Source organism: Crassostrea angulata, chromosome 1 (genome assembly GCF_025612915.1).
Source record: "Crassostrea angulata isolate pt1a10 chromosome 1, ASM2561291v2, whole genome shotgun sequence".
Taxonomy (NCBI): domain Eukaryota; kingdom Metazoa; phylum Mollusca; class Bivalvia; order Ostreida; family Ostreidae; genus Magallana; species Magallana angulata.
Window position 1 is genome coordinate 41,380,442 of NC_069111.1, and position 27,264 is coordinate 41,407,705.

General features: G+C 33.2%; 2 protein-coding genes across 4 annotated transcripts; both read right to left on the reverse strand.

Moving 5' to 3' along the window:
• Positions 1-1,023: 1,023 nt before the first annotated feature.
• Positions 1,024-18,622, reverse strand: LOC128191305 (glutaminase kidney isoform, mitochondrial-like). Of its 2 annotated transcripts, none has more exons than XM_052863387.1 (15): positions 18,134-18,622; positions 10,636-10,732; positions 9,567-9,721; positions 9,147-9,276; positions 8,720-8,799; positions 6,778-6,944; positions 6,427-6,518; positions 4,911-4,969; positions 4,328-4,394; positions 4,001-4,051; positions 3,606-3,782; positions 3,206-3,337; positions 2,691-2,845; positions 2,383-2,523; positions 1,024-2,116 (listed from the first exon to the last, which is right to left on the reverse strand). In XM_052863387.1, the coding sequence occupies exons 1-15, from the start codon at positions 18,358-18,360 to the stop codon at positions 2,011-2,013; spliced, it is 1,836 nt and encodes a 611-aa protein (XP_052719347.1). In that variant the 5' UTR covers positions 18,361-18,622; the 3' UTR covers positions 1,024-2,010. The 2 variants fall into 2 exon arrangements, with proteins under 2 accessions (XP_052719347.1, XP_052719352.1); XM_052863392.1 differs by lacking the exon at positions 18,134-18,622 and adding an exon at positions 10,813-11,019.
• Positions 18,623-19,854: 1,232 nt separating this feature from the next.
• LOC128160282 (uncharacterized) lies at positions 19,855-25,807 on the reverse strand. Of its 2 annotated transcripts, none has more exons than XM_052823581.1 (5): positions 25,662-25,807; positions 25,415-25,522; positions 24,852-25,022; positions 23,841-23,925; positions 19,855-23,663 (listed from the first exon to the last, which is right to left on the reverse strand). In XM_052823581.1, the coding sequence occupies exons 1-5, from the start codon at positions 25,789-25,791 to the stop codon at positions 22,466-22,468; spliced, it is 1,692 nt and encodes a 563-aa protein (XP_052679541.1). In that variant the 5' UTR covers positions 25,792-25,807; the 3' UTR covers positions 19,855-22,465. The 2 variants fall into 2 exon arrangements, with proteins under 2 accessions (XP_052679541.1, XP_052679536.1); XM_052823576.1 differs by having other exon boundaries at positions 25,415-25,561; positions 25,662-25,806.
• Positions 25,808-27,264: the final 1,457 nt, after the last annotated feature.

Below are 27,264 nucleotides of genomic sequence, written 5' to 3' on the forward strand. Positions count from 1 at the left end.
ATATTGAATGATTGTAGACTTGATATAAATTTGAACATTTTTTATTAAAAAATTCAATTAGGTAACAGACAAATCCTACATGTATGTAACCCCTCTCCAGAAAACTTTTGTTCTTTCCTATACATGTATGTTTGCAACTAGAACTGGGGAGACGTGTTTGAGCAGATAACATGTTTGCCCCATCCCCCAGATATCTATGTGATCGTTACACCTTGACATGATCTGTCCAACTTCCTAGATAAAATACCGCACTCAGTAGGAACAAGGCCAACATATGGCGTCAGGTTAACTTTGATATTTTTTCTTTACCTTTCTGTGGGTTTCAAACATTTTCATCCTGATTAATAAGTACAATGCACACGATACATGTAATATTCAAACATTCGATGAACAATTCATTAAAATGTGAATCCAATGAAAACTCAGTTTGGTTAAAAAATATTAAAACATTTAGTCAAACGTTGATTTTCTCAACCCCCTTTCTTTTACTTGGCCCGATATCGGTAAGGTTTGAAAACATTGTATGAATAATTTATTTAAACCAAAACTCTTTTCCCCTCACTATGCCAGAGAGAACTAACAAATAATATGTAAAAAGTGGCCCAAGAGAAGATAAGTCTCAGTAAAAGTTAAATCCTTCTCCATGCCATTAGGCGCATAAGGCCGGTGCTTATCCCCGGTTTCCGTGGTGCTAAACGGAAGAGAGTTATTGACTCTCCCTGGATGGAACACCAGTCCATAGCAGGTTAACCCCCAGCGTAAGCCGGTACCCAATTTCAGCTGGGTGGACTGAGACAATGTAGATAAAGTGACTTGTTTAAGTGCACAACACACACCATCAAGTGACCACAGCGGGGTTTGAACCATCTTTCAGTTACTGGCCAACGCCTATGACCACTGAGCCATATGCTCCACTGATAAGTCCAATAGGGTCCAAAAAATTGTGACCCTAGGTCTTAGACTACGGTATACATGTAAACCGAAACGGTTTTCTCTGGGGGTTTTTAATGCAAGCAAAAAGCGTAAGATTTTTAAAATTCATTTTATTATAAACCAATAAAACACAATAAAGTAAATCTGTCGTAATGCAGTAAATTATTCATCTGTAATGAACACCTACCAGAAAAATAAAAACCAAACGCGAGTAAAAATGGCAGAAAACTCACTATATCACTATTGGTATCTACATTATATTGTATACCACTCGAGTTTTAGGAGGTATCAAATAAAAATATTCCAACAGCTACTTCAAACATTAAAAAGATAAACAACAGCAACACATAATGCATTCCTTATTACTCTGTCTTAACTTTATAATTATTTCTAATAAGCAAATAAATTATATAATACTTAAAAAAAATTATTGATTTACACCATTATAAAATTCAATACAAAATGATGCGAGTATCTGTATTAACTGAAAAAAAAAAAAACATAATGTAAACAAGAATTGTAATTTCTTAAAGAAAAATAATAAAATGAGTTTTATAGATTTGTTTTTTCACAATGTCAAATGTTCTTAGCTTTTTTCGAGAGACAAATCTCATGTTGAGCAAATTCAACATCACAAAAGACCAAATAAAACCAAGTAGAATATTAACAAAAAAATCGTTCAAGTAATATAACCCTTGATACAGCATACTGAGTATTCAAGCAGATATCAAACTAACAATGCCTATCAGACAAATAATATGAGATTCAATACAAAATAAATACGTTACGCCCATTCAAATATGCATAGAGTTAACTAATACCGGTATATTGTTATTGCTAAATAACAAAATTGCTTTTTGAAAAAGTACACACTGACAGAAAATAAATCTAACCTGTATACTTAGTACAGACCTATATAATACCTATATATTACTGTTGTTAATTTTGTATAATTAGTACAAGTATTTCCATCCCTTTGTTTGTCTTTTTCTGGTGGAATCATCACTCCCCTGTCCAAAGCTTATGAGCAGCCATTTCATGTACAGAGTACATTTTGAAAAATAATTTACTGTCTGTTTAATCTGTCTCTGGATGCTCCATTTTCTTCATGGAGCTGATCAGTAGCTTGGCTACCTCCGGATGTTCAAATCTCTCTGCTTCCTCCAAGGGAGTGAACCCCCACCTGTCAAATTGAGACAACTTTGTCAGTTTGCACATGAAAGTCTTCATAACAATTTTTAATCATATCTTTTTGCTGCAAAAAGCTGTATGATCATACTATTCATAAATATAACTCAATTGGTCCACCTAAAGTGAATTAATGCAACAAATTTATTCATTATACAGATGCCTATATCAAATTTATGTTAACTTTTTGAAAAATAAATTCCCTATAATTATCATACAGGGTAGATATGAAATGTTTACGGTAATTAGACTGTGTTTCACCTGTCTTTGGTGTAAACGTTGACGTTACACATCTCCAACAGGAAGCGAACAGCTTGCTCCTGACCCTCCGCGGCCGCTACATGTAACGCTGTTCTGCCATCATAGTCTGCAATGTTCATGTCTAATCCAAGCAAATAGTACCTGCCAATAACAAGGCCAAGTTTTCCAGTCAGCTCAATTTCACTGTCTCACGTTCGACAAAGCGTAAAATAAGTTACAATAAGTACAAAGTTATAATAAATTGTTAAAACAAAAATAACTTGGAGATGATCAAGGAAGAATAATTCAGACTATTATTGTGTTTTTACCTCCTTAATGCCGATACATCTCCATTGAATGCTCCAAACAGAATGTTCACAACATCCTGAGAGAGTGTGTCTATTCGGAGGCGAGTGGGGTCCATCTTCTTCTCTGTGTGCTTAAGATTGTCATAGTTATGGAAGTTGTAGACATTCACTAGTTCCTGAAAGTCATACACAAGTTTCATGGATTAATGGGCATAAATTTTGTTTATTCTACAAAGTATAATACATGTATTGTGATAAACCTTATAATAATGATAGCAGAATCAGAATAATTCTTAAGAATTAATTGTTAAAATTTTCTTTTCATTAATATATTTTAATCTTTGTCTAAAGATTTAAACCATTAAGTAAACAGTGAGTTGAGTTTTATTTTGTTTATCATCGGGTAGGTTTTTCATACTTCTTCAGATTTGCAGATGTTAATGTATTTAATATTGTTTTGGTTTAATTAGGCAGAAATTATCCACACAATGTGCGTGAATACATGTTTAACAGTATATAGAGTTTCAGGATATTACCTGACAGAACTGGATGCCTCTACAGCTGTTACCCCACATATCTAGCGGCGGGGACCACAAACAGATGCCCATTATATTTGGCACCACCAACAGAACTGTCCCAGATACACCGGATTTAGCTGGAAGTCCAACCTACAAGAGATACATGGTAAATGAACAGATCTGAAATTTTTTGAATTTGAATCAAAGGCTCACAGGTGAAAAATCTCCTTGTCACTTTAAACAATAATGCACTACCGAACTAGAGTTTGACAGAGTTGTCATTCTTTCAATGAAAGCATTATAGGTAAATATTAAAGAAAATTTATAGTGCATAAATTTGTATGACATTATCAAATATATTATATATAGAATATAAAGTTTAAGTTTGCTAAATGAAGCATTTGATAATGATTTATACCCTGAAAGCAAATTCTCCAGAGTAGTCATACATTCCACATGAGTGCATCAGGGAGAGAGTGTTTCTGACGGCGGCCGAGTTGAATACCTTCTCCCCCGTCATTGGACAGATCCCGCCATTAGCGAGGGTAGCAGCAATGACCGAGGCTGACTCACAGGTCACTTCAATGGAGCACAGCTGTAATACATACATGTAGATTAGAGTATATTTCTAAGGAATAAAAAAATATATTTTTCATGTGAAAAAGTGTGGATGTAAATACGGGCCCGGCACCATTTAAAATTTTTTTAGTCATTTTGTTTCTGACAATTAAATCATAAATATTTTAAGCCTTAACTAGTTATTTATGTTACCAATAAACCTTTAATAAAGAAAAACGTGAAGAAGAAACTTACTTGGAAATAGAAGTCAAGCACCTCATGTAATTTTGTCCCTTCTGGGAAGCACTGTCAAATAAAGAGAAAGAATATCATACAGACTAACCAAAGAAAACCCATTTTCACACCATAAAAAATGCATGGTGCATGTACAGAGATGGTTTGATCCAGCTGGAGTGCACTGTGAAGGAAGCGAGGCTTTATGTGTTAATCTCTCGTACACTGTTAGAACTGAAACAGACCCGTGTTCAGCATGTTTTTAGGCATTGTCCCAGGTTAGCTCACACCTTCAGATTGTAGCCAGTTATGTGCACTACATATATGTATATTGTATAATAAAAAAACCTTGTTTTCTCTCATGTAGTATGCCAGGGCAAAATTTCTGTCGGCCGTTTCTCGTTCTGATAAAAATCTACAATAATGAAAAATAAAACTGGATTAATAATTAAGCCCCATTCTAAATGTAATGCTGTAAAATATACCCGGTATATATAAAAAAAAGCAAAACAGTTATTAACATAACTCACTGGAAAACATTTAAAACTATTGTCCCAAGATAAGAGATAACATCTGGGAAACTGCTGCCCAAGGCCGTATGACGAGGATTACGGTATCCTAGAGTTTCTCTTCCATGCAGGGGCAGTACATATTATATATATATATAGTACCTGTTTGGGAGGGTAACAGTTGATATTGACACCTCAAGAAAACCATTGTCAACCTCCGCTTTGTGCCGGTTGAAAATGTTTTTCCAAACAGGGACTATTTACTTTATTATACTGAATGTCTTAATTTGAAAGAAAACTTTACTGCTTTTTTATATGTTAACGATGTGAATTCTACGCAAACCGTATGTGCATAATTTATGCGTTTATAACAATTTGTTTTATTATACTTTCATCCATCTATGGTGCATTTGGTTACTTACACTGCATTGTTGAAAGATAGATGTTCACCTCCTGTCATTTTAGACAACATTTTGGTAGTCTGCAAAAAATATAAATTACGGATAAAACAATTTTTTAAAACTTAACTATTATTGCTTTATTCACTACATGCAGTTCACCTATAGATTTAGATTAAGTACATATACCAAAATTGAAGACTGAAAGATAAAACTGATTTAAGAATGAGAGGTCCAGGAGTCACATCACACTCACCTTGTAGAGCATATATCTTGATTTTCAAAGACTTTCAAATTTTTCTCCACATATTCATAAGTTAAACATTGAGCTCCTTTTCTTCTTTAAGTTTTTGAGAATAAAATTTTTAAAGATTTTTTTCTATAGATTCACCCCCTATGTGGCCCCCACCTCATCCCTGGGGATCATGATTTGAACAAACTTAAATCTACACTACCTGAGGATGTTTCCACACAAGTTTCAGCTTTCTGGCCAATTGGTTTTTAAGAAGATGAATTTTAAAGATTTTTCTCTATATGACTTGCCTTTATCACTCCCCTATGGAGCAATGGCCACAGACAATTCTTTTTCACTTCCACTTCACTATACCGGTATACATGTATATATCTATGTAAAAATTCAACCCATATAGTGGCCCTACCATACCCATGGGGATGATGATTTAAACAAATTCGAATCTACAGTACCCGAGAATACATCCACATAAATTTACAGCTTTCCTGGCCAAATGGTTTTTGAGAAGATTTTCTTTATATATTCCTGTGTAAAATTCAACCCCTATTGTGGCCCCACCTTACCCCCGGGGATGATGATTTGAACAATTTTTAATCTACACTATATGAAGATGCTTCTACACAAAGTTACAGCTTAGCAACTGATTTTTGAGATTTTCTCTATATATTCTTATGTAAAAATATCCCACCTTTGTGGCCCTACCCTACCCCTGGGGATGGTGATTTCATGAAACTTGAATCTACAATACCCCGAGGATGCTTTCACAAAATTTTCAGTTTTTCTGGCCAAATGGTTTTAGAGGAAAAGATTTTTGAAAAATACCAACACATATTCAGTAATTCAAAACTATCTCCCTTTTAAAAAAGTGTTACCCATTATTTAAACAAACTTGATTCCCCTTCCCCAATAATTCTTTGTTCAAAATTTGGTTGAATTTGGCCTAACAGTTTTGGAGAAGAAGAGAAGATAAATACGAAAAGTTAACAACAACAACAGTGAAGACAACACAATGATGACAGACAACGAACAAATTTTTTATCAGAAAATCTCACTTAAGCCTTCGGCTCAGGTGATTTAAAATGTTTTTTATTCTAGACACAGTGTGAGCTAAATAAATATTTTCACCCGTAAAACAATCCTTTAATGTCTTCCCTATTTGTTTTAGCTTATACATGTAGTTAGGCTCTGCTGAAAATATTAGTTCCTAAGATTCCATTTGTCATAGGAAAAATGCAAAGGAAGATTGTCACAAATAAAAGTTAGTTTAAAGTATAGCAAAGAGATTACCCAGTCGAAGCGATCAGGGAGGGCTAGCTCTGGTTTCAGGAGTGAGCTGACAATGATAGCTCCAGAGTTTATCATTGGGTTGTGTGGTTTCTCTGAAATAAGTCAAACTTCATACATCAGATTTTGACAATAAAGCAAGGAATTGAATGATACAACATGTTTATTTGAGTTATTGCTAGTACATTGTAATGACATTCTCAGCATCAACAGAAAAGAATCGAACTGATCCCTAAATTTTTGCCAGTTCACTTTTTGAATTGAATTAACTATTGTATGGAAATGTGGACATGCATATGGACAATTGGAATTTAAATTGAACCAAATTGATTGAAATGATATATCTTTCCATACTTTGATAATCCAGTGAAATCTCATTAAAGCTCCTCCCACTTGGCTCATGGCCAACGTATTTATGGACCCGCTCAATGTTGTCGTCATTGCTCTGCACCATGCAGTAAGTCAGGGGTTTACTGCAGGACTGGAGGGAGAAGGGAACATTGGTGTCACCACTGGAATACCTGGAAAACAAAAGTCATACCATGCATGCATAACATTTACACACAGATGATTTCTTACATAAACATTCTAATAGACAAGGGATTTAATGGTTGTCAAGACGTCAAACAAGAGTGTGTTTTACAAAACAGCTCTCAACAAAGTTGTGAATCTTTTCAGTAAAGTGAAATGATTTTTAATGCACAAAATGAACTACAATTTACATTGGCAAAAGTATGTTTGACCGAAACTGAGAAATTTAATAGTCAGTTTCTTAAATAAGCAATCAATAATTTCAGTAAAAGGCAGATATTTTATTTAATAAATAAAAAGCATCCAAGCTGTTCCACGTTTATCTAGAAAGTGTTAGCTGGCAAGTACTGTGTAAAGCAGCTTTACAACTAAAGATGTTACGTGTGAGTGAAATGTTCTTGAGGGGGATGTACAACAACAACAAAATTTCTGAACATATTTAAAAAAAAATCTTTGATGATGCATGTCAAAAGAGAGGATTGTATATTGAAATAAACAATGCATGTATCAGATATAAAGTCTATAATTATCAGACATGAGTATTTTGCAGTTTATGTAAATCAAAGTAAATATTGTTTTCTCTTTGTCCTGAATATCAAGAAGAAAACAAGGCTATATTTCAATTGGCTATAGAAATTACTATTATAATAAGAAAGGGTCCCACTTATTAAAAATGTATATGATATGTACAGTGTACATATTTGCATGCATCACTGAGCATATACTGGCATAAAAGCCATTGTTAGGAGTGACAGCATTACTCTGTGTTTACATGTATTATAGCCAAGGTCAATGCTGATGGCTAGTGGTTAATTATGATAATTTCAAGAAAAAATATACTTAGTCTAGTCTTAAATCACATTTTTAGAAAATAAGAGTGTGCATCTCTATCTACAAAAAGAGAAATGTTAAAACACTTCTTATGTGTAGTAACCCTTCAGAGGTGTCACATAACGTTACTTCCTTCAACAGAATCTACATTAAAATAAATAAGTGGGGAAATGGTACTTAAACCGACAGATTACGACTAGAAGTATATACTGTACACTTAGTGAATATACATGACATTTGTATATTAAACTCGATTCTATGATCATCCCTTAACATAAAATCTATAGATAAATGATCTATAAAGTGTATTTATATGCATATATATACATGCACATTTATTTTCTTTTAAATTACATTTACAGAGAATCCTGGTGAGCAGGTTAATTCTAAAAAAAAATTCTTCAGGAATATTATAATACATAGGATTAATTTAGTATCAAATTTTTGATGCACAAATGTCTTAAAATAACCACTTGCTTGAATTGTCACTTGGTCAAAATAAACAATACAGCGCAATGAGTATATGTAATACAATATATCACTGCAAAAGAATATACACAGCTGTCACAGAACTTTTACTGCAAATGACAAATAATCATACATCTATTATATTGTCTAATGCAGGCATTTTTTTTCACTGCTGACAAGTTTAATTAACTTAGTTTGTGATCCATGCACTTGCAAGCAATCGTAAATACTACACACTGACACATCAGCAGTGTTCACTGACTGTAGAAATCATAGAATGGGTAAAAGTTCTCCGCAGTGTCCAAGTTCTATGGCAGATGAGAATATATTACATTCTACCTGTAAACTCTTAGCACACACATACTTAATATTACTTTTGGAACACAACAAAATGCTACACGGAATATGAACTTTGGACTCAGCTGTTTTTCACTTTGTATGAATATATTTTAAATTTTTTTTTTACCTTTGACCATCAACACTGCAAACAGACACTCCCCAGAAGTCAGGGCTATATCTGGCCAACTGTGGAATGTAGGAAGCCACCTGTTAACAAGGAAAATTATATTCAACTTTTCATTCCAATATTTTAAAATATCTCATGATATCTGATAAAAACCTCAGAGGATTGAACATTTATTAAACATGTATAAATAAGCGTTCCTACACATTTTTGGGTTTGACAGAGAGAGAAAGAGAGAGAGAGAGAGAGAGAGAGAGAGTGCTCTTATATATATATATATATACAGTGGAGCCTTATTTTTTCATTCAAACATCATTGTTTTCTATCAAATCATTGGAATAAGTATTTTAAAACGGTTAGGTATCCAGGTATTTGGTTGCAGGATCTCTGAAGTTCCACTGTACATGCCTAGAAACAGACTATCACCTACATTTCCGTTTGTGTTGTTCCGACAGTTTCTGTAGATTTTGTCAATCTCCTGCTTGAAGTTTTGCCATTCTGGAATGATGAAGTCATTTTTCAAGGATTTGCTGATGAGGATGATATTGTCTTGAATACATCTATAAAAGAAATCAAAATATTATCTCATGATATACAAATGGTGTTAATTAATGTAATTCAATCTAGTTTTGGCTTGTTCCTCCTACTACTATAGCTTCCAAAGTACAACTTGGTAATACTAAACCTCTGACAGAAATGTTTCAATTCTGCCCTAATTCTGAAAAAAACTGATTATTCAAACAGAATAAAAACAAAACGATGGACAGCTTAAGAATCTGTTACATAAAGGAATCTGTTCAATAAGTAATGTACACATTTGTAACGGGATAATAATCTAAAATCTTTTTACTCTTTGAAGGTTTTTTTATCCACGGACAAGCCGCCATAGTAATCTGTGTTCTTTGAGTCATGGTCCGGCTGGTTTAACTGAAGAACGTTCTCAAAATTTGTCATACATTCTTTGAGTCGAGGATCTGTGTCTCTTAAACCAGAAAATGCCAGCATCTAAAATTAAAGCACAAACATTATACAGTGAACTAAAAGCACAGAAACTTGTTTCTGTGATGAAGTTTCCCTAGAGTATTCAGGGAAATATATGCCCATTTTATTTTTGTCCTTTTCACCCTCATTGTCAGCTGCCAAATTTAAGACGGCAAATTCCAATGTCTCAAATCATATCTCTTTCAACACGTCAACTGCGTCTGAGTGAATTTTAGGTGGGGAGAAACCATTTTGCAGGTGTAGAGGGGCAAAAAAAACAAACATGGGGCAAAAATATAACCCTGTATACTGAGTATAAATAATAATATGGGGAAAACTTCATTGCAGAAACAAGACTAGTGCTTGTGATTAAAAGATATATATTAAAATATAAGGACCAAGGTTTTTCAAAGGTTTATCATAAAAATTAAGACATCAGAGAAAGCTCAAAGATATTCAAATATAACTGATAGTAAGAGTAATTGCAGACATTTAATAAAGGAGTTTAATTTATTGTTCTTTAAATTACCATAGCTAAAACAAATTACAAAGCTAATGTAACTGTGACTGTAAATGGTAATCAAAATATTCACTTTTAAAAAGGCTTTATACTGGTAAGCAAATCAAAATGATAACAGTGGCTTCATACTTTGAAAACTTTAAGCTTCAAACTACCACATCTATTCAATATTTAACTGAAAGATTATAATCAAAGTACACAGTTAAATCACAGGGGCTCGTCACGAAGTTATTTCAACCTTTTATATATACCACCTCTATACTATAAAATACACAAGGTGTATTTTATAGTATAGAGGTGGTATATATAAAAGGTTGAAAAAACTTCGTGACGAGCCCCTGTGGTTAAATTTTGCTTGTTAGGAAATATCTAATACATACAAATGAAACACTGGCATAGTAAGCTATTTTTAACTTACAGATTTAAATTTGGCGACAGATACTCTTCCATTTGGATCACTGAGAATTTCAAACAAACGATCCTCAAACTGGTCAATATTCCATTCTGCATCAGAGCTGAAAAAAAATAAGAAAACATATATTAGATTAAAGGTTAAATCTTGAATCAATTTTTGGACACTCTAGTATTTTAGTACCTCTCCTCTTTTCCCCCCTTGAATAACATTACTGGCATTCTTCATCACAGCATCACTTTTTTGAAAGGTGCAATGATTTTAAAAAAAAGTTAGTATATCCATAAGCTCCAACTCCAAAACATTCCAAATAAATTTACCGGTAGTGTCTTATCCAAAAATTTTACTCTCCATTTAATAATAATATATGGGAGTCTGAATCAGACTTGTTTTTTCTCTATCTAAATTCATGCCTACATTGTAAAATTGACAGGTCTGATTTGTTTTGACATATGTACATATTTATTTTACTAGATCACCTGACCCATGGCAAAAGAGGTATTTGGTAAGACTACTGTTTTTCAGTGCAGTTAGATACAAGTGGATGCCAGGGTTTATGATAATTGCCTTTCTGATCATGGAAAAGTAAGGGGTAGATTTTTAAGATATTTTAAAGCAATTTAAAACAATTGAAGTATTAAATACACTGTAGTTCATGGAGAAGTCATCCTCTCTTTGCTCCTCCTTTGGAATGATTTTTTTCCACAACTCAATTCACCACTTTCTTGTTATCTACGCTATCTGTTACAGAATACATCTCTCTCTCATAAAAACTGAAGAACTGTAATTTTTTAAATTCAAAAAACGCTATCTTTTTTTTAGCTGGGCTTTGCTTGGCTTAGCTGAAAGCAAAGTCCTGGCTGTAGGCATGTAAATTGCCAGTGTTTCTATAAAACCGAAGAGCGTCGAAGTAAAAACTTACGTTATACCAAATATTTACCCAGAGAGCCATGTTTTGTCAAAGCCGATGTTCTTTTTTGTTGCAAAGAAATTAAGTGAGAAGTTTATTTGTTTAAATTACATGTTTTAAAAACAAGACTATGCATTTTGGGCACTTAAACAATGCGCATCAAAAGTCACTGGTGCAAAAGTTAGTGATTTAACCACTTCTTTACAAAGCATTGATATTTGGCTGCACATTGATGAAATGGGGGGGGGGGGGTCAATTTTATAACATTTGTTTCAAAATTTGGTCCAGTGTTGATTTTCATTATACTTACTAGACAACCACATTTTTGTTGATAGCTGCTTACAAAATTTAGTTGCTTATAACATGTAAAAGAGAGAGAGAGAGAGAGAGAGAGAGAGAGAGAGAGAGAGAGAGAGAGAAATTGCCAGCCTTTACTAAACAATAGGCACAGCCATACATTAAAAGAGCCCAGCTTTCATTACTTCAGTACTTTGATTTAATACTTTATTCTAGAATATATATATATGCCTGATTTTTTTTCATCCCTTTCGCCCTTGTTGTAAGCGGTAGATTTTTGGACTGGGCGGTATTCAAAAAATGTTTTAAATAGCTGTGGTTTTTTGGAAAAAGTATTTCATTTAAACCATGTCTGAGCGAATTTAGTGTAGAAGGGCAAAAAAATGTACCTGGTACATTTATCCTAATGTCTATAAATTACATCTTCCCAAGTCAAGGGTTTCTGAATTAATGAAATTTATTGTTGAAATACCTTATTCGCCTAAGTGGGCAGCATGAAAATCATTAATACTTATTAGTCTATTGTTTTCATTCAGACTGAAATGTCGAACTTCCATTGGTTTAAACATGGCATGTGACTGACGGATATATTTCTATGTCTGGCTGATTGGATTTTTCGGCAATATGGCCGATGCTTCGCCTACTTATCTCAACATTTCATAATATATTGTATTTAATACAGAAACCTTGTTTTGTAAGTTTTTAAAATATTTGGAGTACGGTAATTGCCCTCTGAAATTTTATTTAAATTAGAGTACTGTGAATTCCTAATTAGACGCGAGTAATTTATCCGTGTAAAATCGCGTGAAGCACCCGTCGTGAATTTTAAAATCTCGCCTTTATTTTCTGAGAGTTGGGAACTATAATAAATATGGATAAACCTTCCGTGTTAGCGATTTTATATTCTCGCAATTTTATACAAAATAGCGTGATCGCGGAATTAAGTACTCGCGTAATATAAGGAATTTACAGTAGTTACCCTTTGAAATTACCTCACTTTGTTGTGTCTAGAGCAGAATAAAATAAAATGGAAGCATCGAGATTTGCTAAAACCTCAGACTGCGGAAGAAAGAGAGAAAACATATAAGTTCTGCTCCCTGACATATGTACGCTACATGTATTGTAGTCTAATTACATGCATCAATGCTTGCCCAAATGTACTTTCCTTTTTTCAACCAAATAATCGGTGAATCTGTAATTATGCAATATGCAGCTACCCTAATTACTCAAACAATAAATACACAATCTGCACAATGTCACAGAATTTCACAGAGGAATTTCACAGTTGATATTACCCAGGCTTAGAATTTCCCTGATATCAGCATGTAGTTTTAACATGCATGCAAACATGCATCAGGCTAATTTTCTTGTGACACAGAGATCAGACAATGACTTCCTCTGTGAAACATTAAGTTTGATTAACATAAAGGTAATTTTTAAACCTTTTTTTCAGACTATGACACTACAAAGTTTACCTAGGAATTGATCCAAATACTTAATGTTCATTCTGCTGTGAATAACACGTTTTGAGAGTGTCAAGTCAAAAAACAGTTTTCAGACAAACCCAGAGCGTGCATAAATACATCATATCCTGGATAACTAAGGCATTACTAAATTAAAAAAAAATATACAAGGGGACATTTCTATGTTCAATTTGAAATCACATTACATTATCAAACCTTTTATATACAGATGAATTATTCTTCCTCCTTTTTTTTTTTAATGCAACTCAAATCATATAGATATACATGTATGTACATACCAAACTTAATATATTAGTTTCTATAATGTCTTTTTTTTTTGCATTTACTCTCAATATCTGAAGTTATCATAAGTATGTACATAATAAGAACATGTATATACTTTTGATCTTATCAACAGAGGGTTTTAAATTGTCAGCAGGTGGAATTAAATATAGTTTATGCTAAGTAAATCTTCTTCAAATACATTTCTAATTCATATTAGAAAATAAGTGTCATTTTTTCTTCACAATATCAATTTAAGGTGGTATGGGGCACCTCCATTTTATGACATATTTCCAGGGTGTTGAGATAACTAATGAAATCATTGGCAAGTATAATTTTAAAAATGATTTATTCTCCTATATTTTTACCTAACAGTGGGTTAGAGCTACATCTACCAAATGAATCTGAAGGTCATGAGTTTGAATCCTGCTGGGAGTGAATTTTATAATTTTTACCATTCCAAAAATTTTTAAAACATACGTGTATAGTTTAAGGTCAAATATTGTAAAATGTGATAATTTTAAAACGATGAGAGTATTGTGATTATAATGTACTTTTATCTTTTTTTAATATTAACAGATATTCCATATACCGGTACAGTTGAACTTTAATATCTCGAACACTAATAAATATTTTGAATATAATGATTATGTTGAAGTGATCTGTAAGTCCCAACCACTTATTTTAAAAGTATTTTACCCTCGATATCTCGAATACTCTGATATCGAAGTTTTTAAACGGCTCCATCTAGTTTGAGATAACATAGGTTGACTGTACTACCTTAATTCATAGGGATACTAAAATAAGATCATAGGGATTACAGTCTGATTAAAACAACCCCCATTCTCCTGACTGTAGAGATTCATGACTGGTATTAAGGCGAATGAAGTGGACATAATTTTGGAATATTGTGACTGTGTGATATTCTTTGACAAATCTACCTTTTCTTAACAATTAAAGTTATTCCTAAAGTAACATTAAAAAACTCCTTGACTATGCACTGATAGTCATTTACACAACTGTGCTGTACCTAACATATTTTGCATTGACTTTGGTTTGTTGAAGCCTGGATTCAAACCCGCAACCTAGCAATAATAAAATTAAGAGTAATATCATTGAGCTACATTATTTATAACGGGAGAATACTCAAAATAGATACATTAATTTGAATAGCTTATCCGCACAGAATATCGTTTTGGTTTTATTTTGTTTTATCCTGCAACTACCCCTTGCATTGACCGAATAAAGATAACCCAATAAACCAAAGCTATATTCGGTCAATGCCCCAATATAGCCTTGTGCATTTAACCGACGTTCAAATGCATTGAGCATCATCTTTCTTGTTTCGTTTACACTAAGGCATCATGGTCTCAACTGCAGATAAGCACGCAAGAGGTGGAAAATGTGATACTCTATGTTGCAGGACAAACAAAATACATGATCATAACTGTCTTGAAATATAAGCAATATTTGGGCTCAGGTCAAAAACGTGAAAAAGGCTTGGCAAGCCTCGTCCTCTGTCGCGTTTTCTTACCCTCGCCCAAATATAGCTTATTTTTCAAGACAGTAACCATTTAATTTTTATTTCTTCCCTGTGCTTAACTATTGTTATATTTTTATTGACTCATATTCTGCAGTTTTTTATAGCTAGGTTTGCAAAATTTTTTAATAATTTAAATTGGTTCATCAGTTGAATGTTATGTTTCTGTTTAAATATAAATGTACACCTTTGTGAATTGATATATCTTTTGATCAAAGCAAGCTGGTCCTGGTATATTTGCACTTTGAAAGATAATTAAATGACAGATGAGAATTTGGAAAAACCTTAGGTAAATTTGTGATTGTGCACCAATTGTCACCTATGTTAATGCATATATTATTCATTTTTTATTTATATATTACCAGTATTTCTTCTTTGTTGTGCTTGATTTGTACAAGTATATAAAGTCTATAATTTGTCAAATATATAAATATAGTTAAAAAGATAACATTTAAAATTATATATTTTTTCCATTTTATCTGATACATGCATCTCAATTGTTGCCTTGTCATAACTTTATTCTTCATCATTTCACCGAAACTTGGTTCATTCATTCATTATTTCATTTATTCATTAATAGTCCAAATATGTTACTGTCTCGAGGGATAATAAACTTGATATGTAGTCCTTATAGCCAAATGTGTATAATTATACTAGTATTTGAGGCATTTGATTTGGATTTTGTCATTTCAGCACATTATTACTGCGGCCAGCCATACACACAGACCCTCATTGATTAGCAGAATATCAAGGATTCTTTTTCATAAGAGCTTTTTTAAAAAGCGTGTCATCTTAAAAACCATCACAACTCCAAACTGATATAAATTATCAAAGAAATTTCAATTCTATTTTCGGCATAGCAAATGATTAGTCTGCATTACTCAGCATACCATGCATTTAGCATTTTTTCAGAAGGTGTTTTACATATTGTTATCAAATGCGATTGTGACAAGTGTATCATTTTTCATATGTCTAAAGTATGTAAACAATGTAACTAATTGACAATGCCTATTTCCAGACTACATGAAAATGGATCCAAATCACACTTTACCCAGTAATTTGTTAAATCTACCCTTAATATGATATGAATTCAGCATGCACTTTTTCCCAACCTCACTAAAATATAAAAATATTTCCTACATGTGTTCCCTTAGAGTCAATTAACAGTAAGAAGTAGTTAAGCTAATCCAAGCCAGCCATATTTTGAAAAGTCAATGTAAGAGATGTTTTTGGTTGAATAAAACCAGCATTACATTATCTACACTTTGCATTTGCTTGAGTACACGAACACAGTGACATTTCATTTAATGGCACTTTCTGTCATTATTTTCTGGCACATTATAGGGATTGAAAAAAAATTCTGCTTTTAAAAGATAGCTATGCTGCAGATTTATGAAAAATAAATAAATAAACAAATAGCAAATGCAGGTAAATAAATGGAAATAAATGCTTAAAGCTATGAGAAGCATCTAGCTAAAATCTGTAGGGATGAATTCAAATGCAACATTCCTAGATTGTTTTGATCATTATTCAACCTTAGTCTTTACCAAGTCACTGTTTACCTTACTTTTTGATGATTTTAAAACAAAATTATTTGAAAGTCGCTGAGAACACCTCACCTCATTTTTCAAGTATTTTGCAATATGCAAAATTCCCAAGGACTTTTTAGATTATTTGTTTTGTATTGAACTCTGGCAATTATTAAGCTAGCTAAATAGATTAATATATCTTGGTGCATGTGCAGTGCATTAATATATACTGGTACATGTGTGGCATTAATAAATATTGGTGCAGACTGAAAGTATAAATTATTCAAATGTTGCACTGAGCACATGTAAATCTGTTTATCTGTGAATATCTGATGAATGCTGCATGTACATGATTGTTTGTTAATTAAAACCCTTTTTTCTCAAACATTTTAGAGAAATGGTTACTCAGCAAGAATTTCCCAATTAGACATTGACAAAAGTGGGGAAATAACTTGGACAGAAAAACATGTCATAAGAAAAGATTATCTCCCTGCGAACAGGGCCTGACCATTGGAACAAAGTTAAATCCCTATCATTAATAAATCATGCTTAACACGTAAATCTGGTTTTAATAATGGAAAAATAAGGCAGATTACCAGGTATACTCTGTCCCAAGTTTTTGCTTCCACAGCTTTTTGCTTGATATTTCAATAATAGTAAATACCTTTGTGCTCAAACTAGGTTCATCCACTAATATGAAAAAAGTCTAGATTATCTGTTTTAAAACGCCCCCTCTACCGCTTCAGGTTTCAATACACATTCCAAAATTGAAAGTCTACGGAGATTTTGCATTGCATCAGCCATTAATAAGCCCGGATGATAACGTTAAAAAATTGTGCGATGTATTCCGAGTGTATTCCGAATGGAGAAAAGATGTAAACATTTCCCATTTTAAATCTCCGTAAGAAAATTGTTTTTGTTCCTGTGAACTTTTATGAGTGAAAAGGATAATTGTTCAATGAAGATATCTTGGATATATTCCCTTTCATCGATTTCAATTGTATTTATTTCACAGGTATGTGTATTTTTATTAAAAATAATCAAAAATTGATGGAAGCAATAACTTGGGACAGACCATAGTAGACCCCATTGATCAGAGAAGCTCACAAGCTTACAGCTCAGGTGAGCTAAAAAGAGGATATTTATAACCTTTTTTTCTATAAGAAAACAATCTTAAGAATTAAGAAATTTGAGATATAAAGGTTAACTGAAGGAACTGTTGTCATGATTACACAAAATTTCACATGACAACCTAGATTTAATTAATTATAGTGTAAAATAATAGTACTGCATTTAGTATGTCCCATAATCCAGCATCAATCACATTATTTAATATATCAAAATTGTAAAATATGTCTCTGCCATGATGAAAAAAAAATAACACTAAAATATGTTATAACGGTACAGCTGTTATATCTCAACTGTAGTGTATCATGCTGTACAATGTACATGTATCCTGTCAATGAACATGGTGAATACTCACTGTTCTACATGCTGTAGAGCTTCGTGTACAATACTGCTGATGAAGCGAACATGGAATCGATGGACTTGGTTGGCAGGATTGAGGATCGACGAGGAAATTCGACTGTAATAATGGGCTGGTGTTCTTCTACATAAGGAGGGAACCGCATGGAACAACCTCTCAAAGTTTGTTCCTGAAATTGTCAGACTTCTGTGTAATAATTTTAAGTCACGAAGGTATTTATACATCGGGATACCGCGAAGACGAGCAGTCGGCTAATACCGTGAAAAACAAAAATGTCTGTGTACAACGAAACGCGTCAACAAAAGAAAAGCAACCCTTTTCTAGAGCTCTTTCTTATCATAACACGTATGTATTAAAATCCAAACTCCTACAAATAGCTTACACTCCTTTTTCTCTGAAAAGACCCTAAATTATTGTTACATGCTAAGTCGGACTCCAATGTCAACATAAACTCGATGAGTATTAAATATCCGGAGGTGTGTATACATTGCAGGATTGTGATTGGCTAAAATACCAGGAAAGATAACTCTACACATCAAGTTGGAAGGGGGGGGGGGTATATTATTTCTTCTACCCTTTCGCGTATAAGTGTATACCGGGTTATCAAGTTATTTTCACTTTATCTATTACGATATTAAAGCTGAATTTCATGTATGTTTTGTTTGCATATTCCTTCATCTATGCCCTAGAATATCAAACCAATAAGTCTATTATAACAAATCAATTAAGGAACATTAGAAATTGTGTCAAAAGAATCTGGGGGAATAAGCCGTTGCAAATGCCCACGACCTTCTCATACCTCTAATAAGAAGTAAAAACGTACGAGTTAACTGGGCATTTAAACGGTGGACAGTATTGTCCAAATGAAAATGTCCAAAAAGGCGTAACTGTGCTTAAATTTTATAGTTTACATATACTTTAAACTGGCAAATTTGAAATGACAATCACGTACTCATTTAAAGAGTTTAAATACAAAAATGTTGATTACTTTCTAAAAATGTTTTATTTACTAATTTACCTCAGTCATCATATACAACCCCTAACGCAGGGGAGCCGACAAAGAGTATGGGGGAGTCGATTCCACCATTTGTAGTAGTCGATTTTTTCCGCTTCGGAAACAGGAGGAATTTAGGTAACACCTTTTGTAGGTATTTAAAACAAATTTTTCCAAAAAAAAAAAGAGTGGCGTCGGAATCAAATTGAAAGTGGGGGGGGGGGGGGGGGGCTAGACTTGTACACAAAATATTGACAAGCAAAAAAAGGTCTTTGGTATGTATAAATTTGCAAAAAAAAGTTAGCGCCCCCCCCCCCCCCCCGGTTCCGGCGCCTATGATATATACCACACGGAAGACAGCGGTAGTCAAACCTCTAACGTATAACAAAGGGACTTGTTATTCGTCACTGGTCATACTTTGTGTTGGTCATTGGTCCGAGTGGTCTATGTGTCTTCTGGTACAACTAAGTACTATGCTTTTTCTTTCACAACAAAACACGCATTTGTAATGTGATTTTCCTGCTGATACAATTGTGGCGGCCGCCAGAAAATTATGTGGCGGCCGCCAAATAATTATCTGGCGGCCGCCAGATAAAATATTTTTCTACGTGGCACCAACGGGCTTCCGTATGTTTGACTTAGCTTAATTGTATTCTGCATTTTGAGCACAACTACATGCTTTTGTCCAGCGTATGTCCCTGTTGTGTTAACAAGACTCTCAAGGATTCAGAGATGGAACGTTTTATCTTGCCGTTTAATAGTTTCTTGCATGCACAACAACCATCTGTTTACAATATGAAATCGTGCAATCTTTCAGAGAATAACATACATTTCATATTTTATAAAAGTAGTAGAAAACGCATTTCAAATAATTTCAAGTTATCATTAGCAAATTTGTAATTATTAAGAAAAGAAAAGAAAAATACATTTTAACAATGTATATTATTAAGTATAAAAAGAAAATTACATTTTAAGAATGTAAACAAAAAGATAAACAAAAAAAAGCCGCGTATGATTCGAACACCCGCTTTTTACACTGACATTTGTTCAAAGAACTCCTCGCTTACCACTACACCACCGATTCGCTTGTTTAGAGGGTATAATATAGCTGATTGTATTGTTATCAGTATTATGCAAACAACTGGACTTAGCCATTTAAAAACCAATCTTAAAAATTAAAAGAAGAAAACTTACTTTTTACCATAGAGTGGGTTTTCGTACCATTTTTTGGAAAATCGAAAAAGATAGACGTTAATATGTGTTACTTATCAATATTAATATTCGTTCTTTAAAAAATGGTACGATGACCCACTCTATGAAAAAATATAATTTGAACATCCGATTCCTATATCATTTTGTTGCCAAATTAGCATATAACTACTTTGTTGTCTTAAAAACAATTAAATGTGAAGTTACTTTTTGTGGGTTATGGCAGCACTGAATGTATATGTTTACATATGTTTAATAAATGTAACAAAAGTGAAATTTGTTAGAAAAAATGTTAGTTTTTTTAATGGACCTATGTGGTTTTTTGCCTCGGCTTATTCCCCCAGATTCTTTGCTTTCAGAGTTATGGTGTACGATTTCAATGAAACTTAACCTACACGTACAGCTTTATAGCTCGACACCACATAATTGTCAATTGACACTGGATGCAAAATTGTTGTGCAATTTCTACCGTGAGGAAAATCGGCTAATTGATTTTACTTAGCAAGAAACCAATATTATGTACATTTTAGTGACCCTTGGCCCAATAAGAAAACTACAGAAATGATTTAATGTTTATTTATGTAATATGATTATGATCAAACAGTTTTCAAGTCTTAAATTAATTAACTATTACATTGTTACAATTCGTCAGTAGCATTACAATTCAAGCACCTCGATACAGCGTATACTGATTTTTTTTTTTTCAAAACTGCTATGGGATCTCCATACCTATTGTAGGACCGAATGGCCATTCGAGAGATGCTAAGTTCTACATGTACAGGGATTAGAGATCGATTTATTCGGAAAAAATAAGTATTGGGTTTAAGTGGGATACAGAGCTTTCAATTCTTTGTTACGTAAAAAAGGCCCATGCCATGTTTTTGTTTACATTTAGGTTCTTGAATAGAAAAGTCGCTTTAAAAAATGTAGAAAACCCCAGTTGAAATTCTTAAATTTTTTGCATAGTTCACCTCAAATAGAAAAAGATATCTGATTTAAACGATTTTACACTATTATACAACGGATGTAAACTTGCAAAACATCACATGAGCTTTATTTACAAAAAAAAAAATGCAATGACTATATCTCGTTTGTAAATCGACTGCTAACATCCAAATTTCGGTTAAACATTAAAAATATCTTGATAAAGCATTATTAAACAAAAAATTAAAAATTCATCTTAAGTTCAAATCGTGATGAAATGTGACTAAAAATGCGATTCAGGGTTTTATATAAGAAAATATATTAGGGGTCACAAGAATTACCTTTCGCGTTGCTGCTAAGGTGAGCAATGTGGCACATGGGCCTCTTCTTTCAATTTTATATCTTTTAGCTAAGAAAATGCTATCCAACCATTTGCATCTTCCTTGTTAGCCCCAGAAAATCAAGTGTCAGTGATAAATTTAAGTAAAATCCTATTAGAATGGAGTTTAAAAATCTTAAAAATACATTTAAAAAAAACTACCAATTATTTGTTTTTATAACTAAAAAAAATTCTTGTATTATCATGGGAAAAATAAGTGCTTAGCCTTACAGTCAATGTCTAAAAAATTAAAATACGAAGGAGAATTATAAAAGTAGCTAAAATATAAACCTCGAATCGTTTGCACGCACTTTTTTACACCCGATAACCACACAAGACCAAGAATCGAAAGCAATAAACTGAAAATAACACTAAGTGTAGTGTATCAATACTTCCAGTTTTTTGTCTTAATATTTAAATAAAAACACTTCAAATCATACATGCACTTGAAATATACATTTAATCAAAATATGTAACCAAAAAAAACCCCACTCACAAGATAAAACGATACCGACTTCCTTGATATTATCGTATTTTTATATTTTTTAAATTGACGTAAACTATAGTTAAATCAAACTGTTTCATATCTTATTCTTAACCATTAATGTTAAAAAATATTCCGATGATAACGGATTTTTTTTTAACAAAATGTTGGATATTCAGAGGACATTTAATAAACTCTGCTTCTGATTCAAATACTTGGGTTGACAAATCAAAACTTTATCTTCTTAAATAATAGTATTAGTAGTATACAACTTCCACTAATAATTTTCTTGACAGAACCGTTCACAGTATTCTTCAGTCATGCAACAGCAACCGGAATTCAAACAGATGTAGGCGTTCCCTGCTTATTTTCCTGCGTGACATTCGGTTTTTGAACAATTTTAACTAATTCATACTCCAAAGTTACACATTTTGTGTCGTTGTCATTCTCTGATTTCGTTGTCTTTTCACACGGTTTATCCATTTTCCCATTATCATCACCTACTAATGCACCGTCTTCAATTTTTACCCGATCTTCGATCATTGCTTTATTTTCGCCCGTTGCCTTGTTTTCGCCCGTTGCCTGGTTTTCGCCCGTTGCCTTGTTTTCGCCCGTTGCCTGGTTTTCCACTGATGCCTTATTTTTGTCCGTTGACTTATCCTCGACCGTTGACTTGGATTTGACCACTGCCTGGTTTTCGACTGATGGCTGATTTTTTACCATTGACTTATTGACTGTTGCCTTGGATTCGACCGATGCATGGTCTTCTTTCGGTGTATTGTTTGTAACCGTTGCCTCACCTTCGATCATTGGCTGGTTTTCGACCGTTGCCATGTTTTCGACCTTCGTCATATTTTCGACTGTTTTCTTGTCTTCATCTGTTTTGTCGTCTATTGCCGCGGTCTTGTTTTCGACTGTCGTTTTGTTTACGACCGTTAATATATCTTTGATTGTTGCCTGGTCTTCACTGTTTTTGTTCTTATCTTCTCGATTCTCTTCGGCCCTGACTTGATCGTATACTTTTGAGTCAGCTTTCATTTCTTTGGTTTGATTTTGAGGTTCAGTCTCGTCCCTGGTGTTCACGTTTGAAAGATTTTCAGCCAAGTGTTTCCCACCACAATTCTCGTGCTTCTTATTGCATATTATTCTGTTACACGTTTCGGTTGTATCGTAAGTATCGTTATCCAAGTCTTCCACGGAATTTTTAAACTCGGCACATGCGTATTCGCTTTCGCGATTCTTCATCTTATCATCATCATTTAACAGATCATAATCGCTATCTTCTTCATCAACACTACGCTCTCTAGCTTTGCTTGATTTTGTTCCATCAGCGTCCTCATAGTCTGGATCTGTGACGTCATATAAATCACTTGTGCGATCTTCGGGCTCCTCGTCTTCACCGTGCACATTCCTGCTGACAGAGCTAAACTCTTTGTCAGCCTTTCCCACAGAAAACTTCACCTCGGATATTTTTCTGCCGTTAACTTCACGCATTGATAACGCACGTTCAGCGTCAAATTGAGATTTGACTCGAGATCTACAACAGCGGAAGATTTTTAATAAAAAAAAAAGTAAGCAATGCTGGTAACGGATAATCTGATCAATTATTACGATTTAATATAGAAAATGAATGCCTCAATTGAGCGCTACGTATACAGAGCTGTAAGCACTTCTAACAATTATCTCAATCTTTAACACAATGTGTAATACTTACAACTTTCTTCTATACCAACAACACAGACAAGAGCTCCAAATGACAGCAAGGAAGACGGCGGCGCCTGCCACTATAAAGCCCGGTGCTTAAAAATGGAATTGAAAATGACATAACAAAATTGGAATCGGCACATGAAATGACATTTGGGTAGATGGAATGTTAACACGACCTTTTATCTTATTTTTTTTTTATTTATGAGAACCATTATAAGTGGTCGTTTTTGGACTACATAAATCTTCTTGAGAAAAAAGAGTTCTGTATAAAAAATAAACGTAGTAAACTAGTCAAATTTTAAAACTTCTTTTAAAAAGAATCCTTACTTACTTACTTATTCCATAATTGGAATAAATCAGAGTACATATTTAATGGGAAATTGTCGACCTCTTTTACAATACTAGTAGTTATATGTACACGGGTCTACTTTTTAGTCTTTGTAACAGATCAACCCCTCCACAGATTTAATTTACACTGTGTTTATCAAATGACTTGTTTTTTTAGGAAATGCACAAAGTTAGGGAAATGGAGCAGGTCGAGTAATTATGAACCTTTGGAGCGGCTTTTTATTGTAGGTTCTAAAGCATCATATATTTTGTTATGTATTTATTCGAATACATAACTATACATTCTATAAATAATCGACACTTGTATAATTCGGAAGTAAATGCAAAACTCAATAAATAAATGATTAAATAAATTAATTAAATAAATCAAGTCCTACACCAATTAAAAACAATGTAAAATATGTTGGGAACACTCATTTTGAACACATTTTTACCATACATAATGCTGGGGAAATAAATTTAGACCCTGTTAGAAGCCGGGACGGTTTGAGATCAACCGGACTGCGATCCGTATTTTATTTATCATAGTTGGGTACTAAAACTTACTTAATAATTTAAACTAACAAGTGCACTTAAATAAATATTTTAACATGTAAATGAAAAATACTACTAAATGACAAAACCGTCCTGGTTGTAAGATTGATTTGTTGGTCTGTGATTTTACACTTACTGTTCCACGGAGACACCATGGGGACTGCTCTAGAAGTGGTTTCAACAATTATGCTTGTCCTTTCTGTGGTCCGTTTTGTGTTGTCTGTTTTCAATATTCTGGTTGCGGTACTGCCAGCATTATTTGTTGTATTTCTATCTGTTGTCGTAGTGTTTGGTGACGTCACAGAGGCTGGTAATCAAAGAAAATGTCATCAAAACAAGTAACGACAATTTTGAAAACTTATTCAAAACTTCCGAAACAAAGCAGTGCATAATTACATTGTACTGTACAGAGGCATTTATAGCGCGAGTCGATACTTATGTATATACATGTTGATATCCCCTCACGTCTGTTATCTATTAAATGGGGCTTCATACCAGTATTATTATATTTAACCTTAGACTTAAATAGTACTCAGTGAAATTAAGGACGTCTTTCCTGTACTACGAGTTACGAAACTATATTTACGGAGTCTTATACAAAGAGTTACTTCATCCTTTTTCTTTTTTTCGTCGAATGAAATGGTGAATTCTCGCCTATCAATGGGGCGCTTGACTCACAATGCTGCAAACAATACTTACAGTCTCCCACTATATTACTGGTTGTGGTCCCAGCCAAAGTCGAACTGTTTGTGTCCGTTGTACTAGCATTTGGTGTACTAAGAGCCACTGTGTCATTTTCACTACTGACTGAAGTAAATGGCGTCGTTATCGTTATATTGTTTAAATCTAATAATAAAAGAAATTTAGAAAGATACTCAAATCTTTATCTGAATAACAATTAGAACGAAAAAAAAGAAAAATGGTCAGATCAGAGATCTAAACCTACCGACAGAGGCACTGACCACCAGAATAAAAAAGCCCCAGAATGCCTTCATTTTACAGCACAGCAAGTGGACCCTGTTGCTTTCATAACTATCCCTGACCCAACAAGGAAGTAAACAGTTAGCGTTGTACATTAAACTGGAAAATTGTGTTTTGTTTTACCCTCTTCAAAACTGCAAACATTTTTCTTCCTTGTCTTAAGTTGCATTAAAGAGACATTCTTGATTATAAAAAGATAAAACTATTTAAAAACATCTTTTCCTTTTCTGAAGTGGAGATGGTTAAGTTTACGATAAATAAGATGTGGGTTTCTCTTGGCTAGGTATAAAACTATCAACGCCCATTTGCATAAGTAGTTTCAATTGTATGATGGGGTCCGATTAGAAATTGGTACGCCATTGCAAGTGAAATGAGATAGAATACGGAGATAACGCAATCTTTTGTAAAACATACATCTTTCAATAAAATCTTCTGGATGCAATAAAGATGTATCACCAGTATTTTCAGAGCATTTCTGATCTTTGTATATATTTTTATAGGACATAACATGTAAATGGCACATATCTGGTTCCATAATATGAAGCATGTTTTTGTTGTTAAATCAAAATTCGCACCAAAGGCTTGGACATTATTTTACAAGACTTCCTTTATCTCGTAATATAGTTCAAAATAGTTTCCTCGTTCTTCAGTAGATATAAGAGTATAGTTTTAGCTGTATCAAGAACCATTATATAATATAGCGCATTTGGCAGACAACAAGTGATTTTTTTTAACCACTAAATATACAAAATTATACAAAATAAGTTTATGAACGTGAGAACTTAAAATTGCAATATTGATGTGAACAATTTCAGGGACTGTAGGTTTTTGGGTACTGAAGAAATCCACCCATATATGAAATAGGTAGGTATGTGCAAATGACAAAAATATCCCCTAGCAGAAGAAACCGTCGTCAACTATTATATCGGTATTTCTCGACTTAATTTTTTGATTAAATGTAGTCTTAATTAATTTGAAATTAGCATCTTCATCATCTATACTCCAAACATAAATGGTGATCTTCATTTTTATGAAATAAAATTAAAAGTATCATTATATCAAGTATAATCATGCAAAATGGACGCTTAGATATAGGCAAATACATGTATAGTATAAACCTATAACAAACGCGCTATAACTCTTTCTTGACACACCATTGAGGGCAAGCAAGTTTACGTAATTTATATGAAAAACTGTTATACTCTTATCTCGAAATAAAATCCCGTTCACAAAGTTTGCATATTTTACAACCAAAATTAGGTCGAAGTTTCTATTATCGAAGTTGAAACCTAAAAAAAAATATTGATCATGTATGCGTTTGTGTTTTTTGTTTTTTGGGTTTTTTTTTGCCTTATCGAAGAACGAAACTAAAAAGTCTTCCGTAACAAAAATTAAGTAAATAAGATATAGTAAATATATGAAATAATAATCGAAATAATAATCACCAAATGCTTAATATATTAACTAACGACTACATGTAAATGAAAAATGATTTAGTTTTTGCTCCTGGAATGAGAATAAGATAAATATAAAATAAAAGTGGGCGAAATGATAAAATCTCTCCCGGG

Bases quoted from the DNA above. Each gene is read 5' to 3' on its own strand.
- LOC128191305 (XM_052863387.1), bottom strand. From the start codon at position 18,360: ATGTATAAATACCTTCGTGACTTAAAATTATTACACAGAAGTCTGACA. The intron at 8,800-9,146 runs GTAGGTGATAGT...CCTTGTTAACAG, and splicing joins GGAACAACACAAACGGAAAT to GTGGCTTCCTACATTCCACA. The intron at 2,846-3,205 runs GTAATATCCTGA...TATGACTTTCAG, and splicing joins GAGGCATCCAGTTCTGTCAG to GAACTAGTGAATGTCTACAA.
- LOC128160282 (XM_052823576.1), bottom strand. From the start codon at position 25,791: ATGTACAACGCTAACTGTTTACTTCCTTGTTGGGTCAGGGATAGTTAT. The intron at 25,562-25,661 runs GTAGGTTTAGAT...TTTTATTATTAG, and splicing joins GGTGGTCAGTGCCTCTGTCG to ATTTAAACAATATAACGATA. The intron at 25,023-25,414 runs GTAAGTATTGTT...TTTGATTACCAG, and splicing joins CAGTAATATAGTGGGAGACT to CCTCTGTGACGTCACCAAAC.